General features: G+C 45.7%; 2 protein-coding genes across 3 annotated transcripts in view; one reads left to right on the top strand and one right to left on the bottom strand.

Annotated features, from left to right (window-relative positions):
- LOC146189808 (uncharacterized) overlaps positions 1-10263 on the bottom strand; it is a 28097-nt gene extending 17834 nt beyond the window's left edge. Inside the window, exons 1-4 of one of the 2 annotated variants that reach the window (XM_084604561.1) lie at positions 10027-10263; positions 9355-9585; positions 2276-2372; positions 1502-1638 (exon numbers count right to left, since the gene is read on the bottom strand). In XM_084604561.1, the coding sequence (XP_084460687.1) occupies positions 1502-1638; positions 2276-2372; positions 9355-9579 (459 nt within the window). In that variant the 5' untranslated portion in view covers positions 9580-9585; positions 10027-10263. The remainder of the gene's footprint in view (positions 1-1501; positions 1639-2275; positions 2373-9354; positions 9586-10026) is intronic. The other variant, XM_084604562.1, reaches the window with a different exon arrangement.
- Positions 10264-10459: 196 nt separating this feature from the next.
- LOC146189807 (putative ATP-dependent RNA helicase DDX5) overlaps positions 10460-13493 on the top strand; it is a 31874-nt gene continuing 28840 nt past the window's right edge. Inside the window, exon 1 of the mRNA XM_084604563.1 lies at positions 10460-10759. Within this exon, the coding sequence (XP_084460689.1) occupies positions 10737-10759 (23 nt within the window). The 5' untranslated portion in view covers positions 10460-10736. The remainder of the gene's footprint in view (positions 10760-13493) is intronic.

Below are 13493 nucleotides of genomic sequence, written 5' to 3'. Positions count from 1 at the left end.
TCAGCATTGACAACCTTCACCCATAACTTTTGCCATCCTCCTTTCCTCAGCTATTTGCAAAGCCTCTTCAGACAACCAGTTTGCTTTCTTGCATTATATCCCGAACATCAGCCTACAACTCCCAGTCCTAAATACTCTGAACTAAAAAAATTGCAGATGATATGAATGATAACACTGGAAAAAAATTACACTGCAAGAACCCCCCCCCCCCCCCCCTTGTGGCTCTGTGCATGTAGTAGTGGTATTATTTTTCAGATATAACCTATGGATATTTAGAATAACACTGCCTAATATCATCACATTCCTTTGAGTGGTTAGAGAGAAAAGGTACACTGAATAATTAAACACAACTGACAATTTGGGAGTGGGCCGAAGGAGAGGTAAACAATCTAAAAAAAAAATAAATAAATAAAATGTCCCATATTGTACGCCGGGGCATCTGTTGTGAGCACACGAAATTTGATGTTAATATCTGCACTTGTTCCTAAAATAATACGTTAAAAGTAATATGTACCAACATGCACACATGATGAAGCTGCTCGCACGCGACCGTGCGACTTCACATCGAAAATCCCTCTTTGGCCATAAACTGCTGCAAGCATCCACGGCCGGCATGAAACTTTTCACTCGGTATGCCCAGTTCCCGTGCCATCCCCAGAGCTTCAATCTGTGTTCATTTCCATTGCAACTGCACAGCCATGATTCCTCCTTCCCTTGATGAGCTTGACAAGCAGCTTCTTGAACTCATGGGGTGGGTCACTCTTTGGACTGTGAATTGAGTGCCTGTCTCTGGTACTTGCAGCTTTGAAAGAGTTTCTTCTTCCACCGGTCACGAATGCAAAACATGTCTACGTTGCGTTTTCTTGCACTTGTTCTGTCGCTGGTTTCTTCAGCAGCGGATACTATCGTCACCATCTGTTTTGCTGCGAAGGATCGCCACTGAGGCACACTCGTGATGATTTATGCAGTGCCAAATGGCACAATCACGAAGAGATATCGGACTTTGAAAGTCCAAACAGTGCTGGAAACGGAGCCAGAGCAGTGCTAGAGTAAAAACAGGCTATGGATCGGATTTTGCTACTCTCTGGCGGCTTCTCGTCACCTTGATACCCGTTGACGAAAGTCGCAGACGATCAGCACCCACCCCCTTTTAAAGCATTCTTTTCACCAATTGTTTTTTTTTCAACAAGTTACAGGCAAAGAAATTAATAATTTTATGTAAGGCTTAGGCTGTACTTTTGAAATGGGAGGAAGAAAACTTTCACTTTATCATTTGTTTGACAAGCGTGTCACAGTGATTCCAGGTGCATGCACTGCTGTATGACTTCAGCCATCATCAAAGTCTGAAAGCTGACATTTTCAACTGTTCAGTTTTGATCAGCAAACACTACTTGAGAGCCTGTGGGCTTCCTTCCAAACCATGCCAAAAAGAAATAAAGGAACCACAGCAACAGTAAAACTGTAGACAAATATTCACGAACAAATATCGAGGCAAACTCACAGAAATGACCTTCTCAGACATGGATGAATCACCAAGACCAATGAAGTCCCGTCCGCCAAGGATTGCCGGCAGCCCGTACGATGCCAGCGGTGGTAACGAGCTTCCAAAGACGTCTTTGAGCTTGCTCACAAATTCATCTAGAAGAACACAAAAGAAAGGAAACATGGATGCAGAAAATGTTACGCCGCAAAAATAAATTCTTTGGAACCATACAGCTGGATGCCGAATGCACTTCAGAACACTTATCCTGAGACTAGTTAGGCGTAACTTAAGATATCCTGCCTGAGAGAGTGCTGTCATAAATCCTTTTATCCCCCTCGCCTCCCATCATAGCTTGTAAGGATCTGACAGCAGAATTTCACTCATTAGAAGAAGGCACAACTTTTCTGACTCATCCGATATCTGAATTATAATGCTCAAAAGACTACCGCCGTTCATTTTCAATTGCCTTTATTGATGCTTATAGGCCACACCGACTAGATGGATGCCCACGCAGTTCTCTGGCTTTAACACAACCCAAAATGAGATGGCGTTTAGCCAAGCCCAGAGAACTAGTGCAATCCGGCCATCCTCCGCAGACACTGTAGGTGAAATATTGTACTTGCACTGGAGTTAAAAGGCGACATGGTCAGCACACTTGCAACATCATGAATAAGAATGCAATAACAACATGTGCCAATGTCTTATCAGTACCTGCACACCTCACGGGAAACATGTTGAAAATCACTGCATTTTTTGATAACTCCAAATTCAAAGAAACAATGCGTTACTAACCTGGGAGACCAGACTCTTCGAGCTTGAAAATTGGCTTTGACACATCGTCACCCTCTACCTTGACCTTGTGCTTGGTTTGAAACTCTTCAATTTGCTCCTGGTGGTAGTAAAGAAAAAGGCAATATGCTTCAGATGCACTTCCTGCAGTCCTACACAGAAGCCTCTGCCAGCCAAGGCAGGAAAACAGAATAGCTTCATAGGACACCCAACGCTGGTTGTCCTTATCAGAAGTAATGCCATTGGCAAGTTTAAAGTAGAGACTCTCAATCCTCCTGCCTTGGGAAAGCTCGCGAAAGCTTTCAAAAGGTGTTGACGAGACAGACCCACACACACTGGTTTCAGTCCTCCCCCGATAAGCATGCCAAAACAAAAATCTATTAAAAAAATGTCAAAATTCAAATAATAATCCCTGGCTGTAGACAAAGAGTTTGCCATTAGCAACTTCCGTATGAATACTTCTAACATTGAACGGAAAAAGGAAATGCCGGGTTCAGGCATGAGTGGATTTGATTTAATGATGGTATCCCAAAGATGCACATGGGATATGAGAATGTTCGTAGTGGGGGGAACTGGATTAATTTTGACTGCCTTGGGTCCTCTGAACGCGCATTGACAGCGCACAAGGCATCCTTTGCATTTAACCTCCACTGGTATACTGCTGCCACAGCTGGAACTGCATAGACGTAGGTACCTGGGCAAACAAAGAAAAGAAAAACACTCGAAGGAACCCACAGGTTCTGTGGAACACTCTTCAAGAAGTGCTGGTACTGCACGCATAAAAATTGTGGCAAAGAAGCAACTCCGCAAAACTTCAGCCAAAAATTAAAAGGGACCTAGACTGCCATACAATTGTGAGATGGAAATGTCCACAATGGGTAGTGTACCTCAAGGTATGCTTTAGCAAGAGTTGTTGTTGGGCTAGTTAGTAATCGCCTGTAGAAGCCATGGGAAAATGTGCTGTGCTGTTCTACGCGTCCTTCTCTTGTGTGTCGTGTGCTTTTTTTTTAAAGAACATTTTCCCATGGTTTCCGCACCTCAAGGAAAAGCCATGCAAGGCATACCAGCCAAATTCCACGGTCTTACACAGCTCTCCATACTAATCATTGAAGCACAAACTTGGCTGGCTCTTGTTTAGCTCAGTTACTCTATGAGAGGCAAACACGATGCGGAGCAGTGCGATGCGGTCCATTGGCTCCAAAAAATTTGAACCTTATTTCGAAACCGCACATGCCAGATTCACAAATCCACTTTGCCATCAGACTTTCTCTCCAGCAAAAATCAACTAAAATGCCTCGCCCCCAGACGGTAAGGATTCTTTGTGAAAATGAAAATAGGCGCTGTCGCCTCATTCTGCGCAAACTTTAGGCGGATGCCAGTTGCTTTCACAGGTCTGCAACTAAGCTCAACAACTTCATGCAGTTTCTTTCCCACCAACGCACATGCAATGCAGTGAAAGCAGCACAGAGCATCTGCTGTTTGGTGGGCACAGCAAGATGACAAGAGCGGCCGCGGCAACAGGCCCCAGCGTTCACCTGACTGGTAAACTAGTTTAGGTTTTGATCCGCACTCTTTTCAGTCTGATCGCGACGCCACAGAAACCAGTTAGTTTTTCCCACATGCTTTTAACGTGAAAAAGTTCCAGGACACCAACTTGTAATTTTCTCAGTAATGCATCCCCTTCCCAATGCAGTAAAAACACTTGCAGTGCTTCCAGGAAATAACCTACCTACCTTGCTTATTTTCACAGTTCCCTTCAGTGCCCCTTTAAGCAGATGAAACCAGGGATTGTGCTACTCTTGAACTGCAGACTGCACCTCAGCGACAAGTGCTCAACAGAATGCAGGCTACTTTTCAGAGAGACAGTGAATCAAGCACCTCAAGGCATCTTTCATAAGGAGCTGCATTATCCCTCTAAGCAAACGCAGCAGTAAAATATTAAAATGAGCCAGCAGTATTACAATTCTTGCATCCATAGTTGCAATGAGCGTTTAAAAAACAAGAAAAGCCCATTTCCTTGTAGTGCAGAAATATTGTGTCATCAACGTGTGCCGGGCTTCTCGACAGACTCAACTTTATCCGATGGCAGCACTCCAATCTCGGGCAGAAATGAATACTGTGAAATTTTCACAGGGAACATACTGCATAATTGACTGAGTCATTGTTCGACAGGCGTACGGAAGTAGATGCTTAAAGAAGTCATGAACACTTGACGGACGCTCTGTCAGCTGCCGTCTGTCACGGTGCATGCTGCACAGGCAGCCTCTGTGGCCTCTGATGAGCTCCATGCGTTCCCTACCTCATCCCCCTTCAGACTATCACTGAACTAAACGATGATGCTTGCTGCACAGCTGGAAACTGCTTTGGGTAGCACTGAGGCCTGGGGATAAGTACATTGCTTCCAGTGCATCTAACCACTTAATGGGTGCAAGCGCTTGCATTAAGCACCTTTCTTCCTTTGGGAGTGAGAACACGCGCAGGGACAGTGAATTCAAACAAGCGAGCCATCTGTGCCGACAGAGTCTGCTAGTTGTGAAGCAAAACGTGTCTCAATTATTGCGCACGTACACGAGAATCTTGCTGATACGAACAAAGATGATATAAATTTTTTGAATACGCTGACCAAAGTGCTATGAATTCTCAGGGCTCCTGCACCTGCGACTGGCACCACTCTCACATCGTCAAAATGGTAACTGCCAGTTTCACAGGTGTAAATAAATCCTGTCTGTTATATATTAAACAGCTTCAGGTGCATGAGCGCATTTCTTGTGCTGGATGGATGGATGGATGATGGATGATAGTGGCTCTGCCCTTTGTATCGGACGGCAGCTTGCGCCGCCTAGCCAAAAAATTAAAAGACATATATTTATCTCTTCCCTATTTTTAGCTTCTAATTCGCCTGTATCTGCCCCCCCCCCCCCCCCTTTTTTTCTTCTCTTTATTCTCTTGACTTTTTCCACCAATCCTCTAACCTTTCTTTTGTTATCAAAACGCGTTCCTCATCCATTCGTCCATCTTCCCCAGCAAATCCCAGCGCTCTCTCCAGATCTGCCGCTTTTCCCGCGGGAAGGGCAGGACGAAGTTTTTGGCACCTTAGAATAACATGTTCCGTTGTTTCCGCCTCAGTTCCGCACGCCGCGCATAATATATCTACTTCCTGAAATTTTTTCCTGTACGTTTTTGTTCTGAGGGCCCCTGTCCTAGCCTCAAACAGCAATGAGCTCCCTCGTGAGTTGTCGAATAAACTTTCTTTCTTTATATCCTGTTTTCGAGTTCTATACATACCCAATGCTGATTTTCTGTGCATTCTTTCCTCCCACATTTTCCTTTCTGCCTCCTTTACCTGCTTTTCAATGCTGCTGTTTTGCTGCGGTGCATCTCCAAACTCTAGGTACTTAAATCTGAGCTTTCGGGTTCTGTTAGTCCATTTCGTATTCAGGCTTTTCATGAAGAGGTGCTTGTACATTTTTCGTGCCCACCTTGATTCCTCCATTTCGGTTAGTCTCTGACCATATTTAGTCTCTGACCTCTCTAACCTCAAATGATGCCCAGCCCATATCTCCCTGGACTCCTTCATTAGGTGTGTTGCCATGTGCTCCCAATGCCAATCTACCTACCTTTCTCTGTCTGATTTCAAGGCCTTCTGCATTTAAATTTCAATGTTGCTGTTTTTTTGATGACACAATATATGTCAGTCCCATCAGATTCATACCAGTGAGATTCTACTGTAAGTCTTCATTTATTCCTATAACAAACTCTGCTGCCATTGCACATAAAGCACACCCGATTTCACAGCAGTTTAGTTATGGAAATAATTCTAGTCTTGTTCTTCCTTATTTCCCAACAGCATGCTATCAATAAAAGGGCTCGGTTATTTGGTTATTATCAATGAACGGCTTCCCTATTAATGGCGGTAGTCTTTTTGCCAGATAGTGGTAGTAGTTGGTAAATCGAGGCAAAAGCAGGAATTGCCACAATGTTTCTGCATAAAGCCAAATCATTACTGCAAAGTGCGGAACAGGTCCAGTCATTTTGCCTTGAGAAAAATAATTTAATTGTATTGCATCCAATGACAATGCCAGCTTCCGTAGCTGCCCCACTCAACAGAATTAGATGCTATGTTTCCACCCCAATGCATAAACAAATGATTTCCAACTCAAAGATATCCTTTTCCTTGCAGGACTAAGAATTTGTGAATTTTGATGTGATATCAGCTTCAACCAACTTCCCCACACTTGTCTTTCAATATGTATATGATATCACTTATGAGCGCTTCATTCTTGAAGAAGCGCGGCCATAACAGAGGCGGCGGCAATGGTGAATAAACAATGAACAATTGAAGCGCAAGATTATGGTATTAGCCCATTCACTTGTGTCCCCAGCATGGGTGTTCTCGCATGCAAGCTACGAATTCCCCCATGTTAAAGTATGTAGCATGCTCGAACATAATGTCGGTCACGGACGCATATATGCCATGTAGAACAGCAGTGTGTGTGTGTAGTGTGCCCGAGCTGCTTCTCTGAACCCACTCTAATGCAGTCTACCCTGAGCAATCTTGCACTGTAACATATCACCAGTCCTTTTTCATCAGAACAGCCAACGACTGGAATGACCTTTCATCCGAAGTGGCAACCATCATCAATCCACTTCACTTCAAATCTGCTATCGAAGATCATCGGTATCCACATTAATAATGTTTTGTCAGCCCACCCCTCATTTAATGTCCTTCGTGGACCTTTGAGGAATAATAAATAAATAAATAAATAAACTTCGTGCCTCGACCGATGCCATGTATTTGCCAGCACCTCTGACAGTGATTTCAGTCAGTATGCTACAGGCTGAGTCATTGCATGAGCTTGGGCTGGCCCAAAAGCCTGGTCCTGGCTTGCAGGTTGGGACAGAAAATGCGCTCTTTTGCTGGGCCCGTACACAGAGGGCCTGCAGCATGCCTTCAATTCATTACTGCAACGTGAAATGTACTTGGGGCTTTGTAGCAGCAAGGCAGCTTTTTCTTGGCCTTGAAGGCCAAGAAAAAAGATTAACCTATTTTTCTCTTTATATGACTGCCAGAGCTGCACATTTGTTATGCGAGAAAAATAAACAATAGCGCTTTTTTTTTTTCTGCTTGTGCGGACGGCTGTCCATGATGTTCTGGAAAGCAACTAATCTTGGCGTTAAAACCTCTCCAGAGAGCTTGTTAATGCAAAATAACAGAAAGCTCAACTATGTCGTTTCCTGACTCAGCTAAATCAGCACCATCATGTTCAAGTAACTTCAGATGAACTCACTGGCAGCTTTGAACGATAGAAGAGAAGGAATTGTATGGCCCTTTTTTCAGTGCGCAAGCAAGCAGCAGATGTGACCGTGCCCTCTATGACATTAAAATGCGAAGTCAGCTGGCTACACTTTTCCGGCGTTCCAGGTGGAGGGTTGCAACACCTGACAAACGTCCCATTTACATGACAGCATTTGTATACTGAGGTAGTGTACTGGCTTGGGCTGTTTGAGCTGTAAATTCGAAGCCTCGCAGAAACATCCTTCATTTGACTGCCCAAAAGACAGCCCTTTGTTACCGGATTATCTTTGACTGCGTGTTGTCATATTCCAAAAACACATCTGCACGCCGTGAGAAATACCCATGCGGAAGAGCATATTGGTTCACGCTTTGAATACTTCAATACATACTACACAATAAATGGGTACTTTTTGTCTTCGTTGGAATGCGACCATGAAGTCAGCCTACAAAATTGTCTCAAGAAAAAGAAATTTTTACGTTATAGCTGTGAGGACGTCTCAATGTTTGCAGAAAATCTGGGCCATAAAAGATTATTTGGTCTATAAATTCCAAGGTAATGTGACGTAGACTACTACATGTCTGCAACCCCCTTCATTTGGCTCTTAGAGCTCTACCGGTACTCATAAATAAAATCCCTGTGTAAAGAGCCGAGAGTGCACTCACATCACTTTCTTTTTGCATTTACCTCACTAAGTTATTTAAATGCCTTTGCATGGCCAGTAAACACACACCAAGCTTGGCGCCCCGAGCTTGAATCTACAAGCCTGGTCTGCAATTGGTCGTTAAGCATCAGAATGGGGCTCCTGCAGTGCTCTAGTATTGGCTGAAGTATGCAAAGCAGCCCTAGTTATTATCTTGAAATGTGGCACTGAGGCAATGCCAGCTCTGTTTTTTACTGCGGATTATTGTAAACAAAATGAAAGCCATGGACATGATTCAAGCAGGCACTACACTAAACCCCTGTTCAAAACTTGCCGGTAATTTATGCCTAATACAATTTCTGCACTTCACAAGCATGCTGTACATTTCCTTTATGCTCTCTTTAGCATAGGTCAGCAATTTGATTAGCTCTTTGACCCAAAAGGTGGTCGAAATTTCCGGAGTCCTCCACCACGGCGTCTCTCATAGCCTGGGTTGCTTTGGGACGTTAAACCCCACAAACCAAACCAAAAGGTGCCGCCCACTTAGGCCTTTAAGAACATTAATTATTAGCTATTTTAATTCCACGACTCCTGTATTAGGAACAATGTTCAGTAGCCGCCCAAGCTGCAAGCACCATTAAGAGATGATGTAAAGCTGAAAAGTGTACGCTTGTCGTCAGCATCCTGCAAGACCACAACATATGCAGCATCAGCACTATGTGCACATACCAAGGGAATTTTGCAGGCAGTAAGGCCGAAAAAAAAAAAAAAAAAACAATGTGAGCCCATTTCAAACAAGCAAATCCCACACTATACATCTGTTACACTTTCCTCAGCAAAAAAAGCAAGTTTTTCGTAGCTTCGCTCCTATATGCGGGATTATTTCTCGCTGTTACGCACACTTTCCAGTAGATATCGGCTAACAGGGTTCGGCAGCACGATTAACACCTGCTTTTAGTGCTCAGAATCTGCTTTGAAATTGTGCAGCGTCAGCTACGAGCACTGCTGACAGAGACGCGTATACCCAGTAGCTTTCCCATGACGCCATAGGAGATATATCGGTCACCCGCGCTACAGTGGCTAGACCCGCGCACCAGAACTCGCAAAAAAAGGCAAAACCAGACCGCCAAGAACGGCGAACTCACGTCGGTTCTAGCGGTGACGTCACTGTGTTCATTGTAGGGTGCCTTCACGACGACCACAGGTTCCTTGGGCGGCGGCGGGGCGTCAGCGGGGGACTGCTCTGGGCCCTGGCTTTCGCTGGCCGGAGTAGCGTCGCCGGCCGACGAGCCGTCGTTGTTGGTATCCGGGGCATCCGTGTCGTCGCGCCTTTCGCTCGGAGGTTCGCCCCGACTGTCTTCGTCCGCCATGTCGGCCTGAATATTGGCACAAGCGTACCAGGGGTTTTCAGAAAAACGATCGCTGAAGATCGAGCACTGCTATATGAAAACGCGCTTACATTCGTAGCCGGCGCGCATCACCAAGCGTGTGCGGACACGGCTCCTCCATTTTCTATTTTTTTCTCTCTCGCACTCTTCAAACGCGCGCTCTCTGCCTTCAAGGCCCCCGGCGCCACGTTACGGACCACAGACGAAACCGCACCATGACTCGGGAAGACTTGGGACACCAGAGTACGCCATGAAGTGCTTTCGGGCTCGGATCGACCGATATTACGGGTTATAGGGTACATTCTGCAACCGGTGCCTCCCGCTACAACGGCGCTCAGGGGACACGATGCCGAACGGGATCCCAGAGTGGCGCGCCGACGGCGCGACTCCGGTTGCTTTTGTCCCGAAGCACTACTACTTGCGACATACCTTAGCGGGCTTCCCACGACGTGGAGAATGACCTCTCTTGTATTCGTTCTCGCGATTTAACGGGGTCCACAATCTACAAAGATATTTTTTTAAAAAAGGACCGAGTTCACCATACAGTGCGTCTTGCAAAACAGTACGGCCAGCTTCATTTTATCCACAGTTTCGTATCTTATGAATACGTTCGTTTCCTACAGTTTATTTATTAAAATTTGTTAAAGCTATAGATACTTAAATAAAAACTACGTTATGAGCAACAAAAACAGTGCGATTGCCAGTGCTGCCTTTCTTCCGCAGATAAACCAACGGAAGACCCAAATCACAAAACAAAGGCAGCCTGCGCCTGCGGTAACTGCGGCTGAGCCAAAATTCATCGATTGTGTTCCTCCGCTAGGCACCGAAAAAATATTGATTTGTGCGAAAGGTGCGCTCAGGCACGTGATAATATTCCGCGCCGAAAAATAATTGCCCACTGCGTCCGTCTCGTGCGCTGACAATTCGACTCGAACGGCTTGCAAGGGGCCTCATTTGGCCGGGACGCGTCGTTCGGCGTCGAAATATCGCAATCAGGCCTCAGTCAACGAACTTTGAAGCTGAACGCCTTCACTAAGCGCTCCATCCTACGTGTCGGCTTGCCAAAGTAGAGGTAGTTTCGAGCGCTTTAGAATTGGCGTCGGCGATTCGGTAAATCGTCCATTTTTCGTCCGTCAAAGATGGCCTACAGGGGACCGAGATCGTAAGTACCGCGCTGCGAGCCAGCACCTGTGATTTTATCGCATTCTTATCATCCGGGCGGCGATGCGACAGACTGCTGATGGGGGCCAAGCCTTTCCTTTCCCGAAGCCATTGCGGCGAGGCCTGCTGAGAAGCAGCGCAGTGCCAATGCTGCGGCGCGGCTCGATAATCATTCGATGCTGCCAAAATCTTGCTGTAGCAGTCGCAGCATTCTCTAGGCGAAGCATAGTAAAAAATTTCGGATTGGCAGCTGCAACTTTGAAAGCTAAATGCTATGTATCGCTTGAATGAATGCCACAACAAAATGACGGAAGCGAAGACGTCTATCAGCTGCTGCCGGTGTACCGTAACATTTGCTCTAAAACCGGCTTGGACTGTTGTGGCTGCTTTGCATTTGCTGCAGTTTCGTTATTCGCTGCCCTATTTTATTTGCATTAACGGCTCTGACATATGACTGTGTGCCTTTGCATTGACCGGTGCCGCATCCTTTAACGCGGATGAGTTAAGAGTTTCGATACTAGGAAAGCCGCGCTGTCGCTGAACAGCTGTTCGCTGGAAGGCGGAGCTTTGTGACGCACCTATTTTCTTTTAGGAAGTCGAATATCGTTACTTGGGTCGCGCTTGTCAAGATGCGCGGATACCCCGTCTAAAAATAAAAAAAAAATGCTCCGTTCTAGCACTTTCTAGAGCGCACCGCGCATGCTTCTCGGGCGCTTGTGTGGCATAGTCGTGTACAGAATTCGTGTTAACGGTGGCCAGATGTTTTAATTTCGAGCGTTAGTTGTGTATTATTACTGACGCTAGTCTTGGCTAGGGTGCAGTGCAGAATCAATCGGCTATTTATTACCCGGATTGTTGGTTCCGTATTGGGCATCATTTTTTTTTTTCCTTCCTTGCTAACCGCGTTTGACTAGCGACAGAAGAAAATGCTTGGCATCTAACACATACTCGGATTCTACTCTCGTTTTACTATTTAAGCTGTGCCCTCTCTCAGTATCGTGTAAAACTTTTCATTCATTTTGCCCGAATGTATGACGCGCACACCTTGGCCGTGCGCCATGCATGTCCTCGTCCTGACATCCTCGCCATATCACTTCCTTGTGCATGTTCAGGAAGGACTTTTTCTTCCACTTAGTTTTTATTTCTTTTTCTTTGCTAGTTCTGACCTTTCAGACAGTGCGAACCGGACAAATGATTCTGTTGTGATGACAGCTTTGGTAATGCGCGTGGCATTAGCAGTACAAAATGCAGCAAGGGATTTTCACAGCCGTATTATTCCCTGCGCCAACCATTTTGCGGAGTTCTGGGGCCAGCCAGTAATCTCTAGAAGAAAAAAAAACACCTTACGCGAGATACTAGCGTGAGAACTGTCGATAAATGCGTGGTGGGTTAGATCACGGCGCCGACTTGCCTTATAAAGGTTAGTGAAGGCAAGCACTTAAAATTACCAGGGCTAGACCGTGGACCAGACCACTGGCGCTAAGTGCTGTGCGTAAGGGCCTGTGGTGCAAATCAAGGTCGCCCCCCTCCATCCTGCTCACCCCGCGGTGCGAGATCGATACCTCGTGTACATAACCTCCTCCAAGCTCCCGCAGGAGCAGCTCCCGCCGCGACCCCGTCGCTTCCCAAGCTTTGTTTGTGTACGGACGGCTGCGCTTTTGTTTTGGTTTTGTTTGCGAGTGGTCGTGCTTGTTCCTTTCGGCTGCGCTTGTCTGGAGTGCGCTCGGCAACTGCAGGCGACGCCGCCGCTCACCGCGCATGCGCGAACGGCGTCCATGGCGAAACCCCGGAAGCTCGGTTCAGCCCGTCGTGGCTGCTGCTTTGCCATTGCGCAGTCGGGACGTGCCTACCGCGTGTGATTTGCAGCTTTCCTCTTTGCCGGCTCTCGCTCTTATTTTATCCTCCTCTCTCAAAAGAGGTGCCGCGATTTAGCGTACGGGCGGCCTTGGCAAGTGATTGCTTTGAGGCGACTGCTGAAAGTTCTAGAGACCGTATGCAGAGATGAGCGTTTGTCAGAGAGAGCTCGAACAAAACAAAACAAATTGGTGAGCTGCTGGGAGTAGATTACTGCGTGACTTTTAGTTGTCAGCGTTAGGCCGGCACTTACTGCTACCTCATATATGCTCTCATTGTTTTATTTAGTGGAGTTGTCTCAGTAGCTCTGAAGGGGCCAAGATTTTGTTGCAGTTGTGTAAGGTTCAAGTTAACGGAAGTCTGGTCGGGCTTTCCTGCATACGTGCAACGTTGCGGAAAGTAAAGCATCAGTTAGTACAAATCACGAGTTAAAAATATTACTCATTAGCATCCAAACATGCGAAGCCATAACGGCTACAAATAAATTTCATATAGCTTCCTGTAAAACAGGGAAGAGTGCTAATAGATCCAGCCTAGTGCGAATCTTCCTTTGACAGTACGTTTTGAGAAAGGTGCACAACTTTCTATTGTATGTATATTGCTGTTTGGAGATGGATGTTAGTAATTCCTAAATTGCTCAGCCTTGTGCAGATGGAGGTCTGTTTGTAGACGTCTGTTTACATTTCATTTATTCTCTCCTTAAGGGCTCGAAGGCATTATATAAGAGGAGGCTGCTAACATGTTTAACATTCTTTGAAAGGAATGAAAAAAAAAAAGCAATAGTAACAAATCAAAAATTACAATGTCAAGTCAGAAATAGATTCAGGAGGAATGACAGCAACGAAGCAAAAAACAAAAATACAAAGCAGATAAGACGGGAA

This window comes from Amblyomma maculatum, chromosome 5, assembly GCF_055883805.1.
Source record: "Amblyomma maculatum isolate TAMU_Amacu chromosome 5, ASM5588380v1, whole genome shotgun sequence".
Classification (NCBI taxonomy): Eukaryota; Metazoa; Arthropoda; class Arachnida; order Ixodida; family Ixodidae; genus Amblyomma; species Amblyomma maculatum.
Note: the sequence above shows the minus strand (reverse complement) of the source record. Positions and strands in the feature narration are given on the sequence as shown.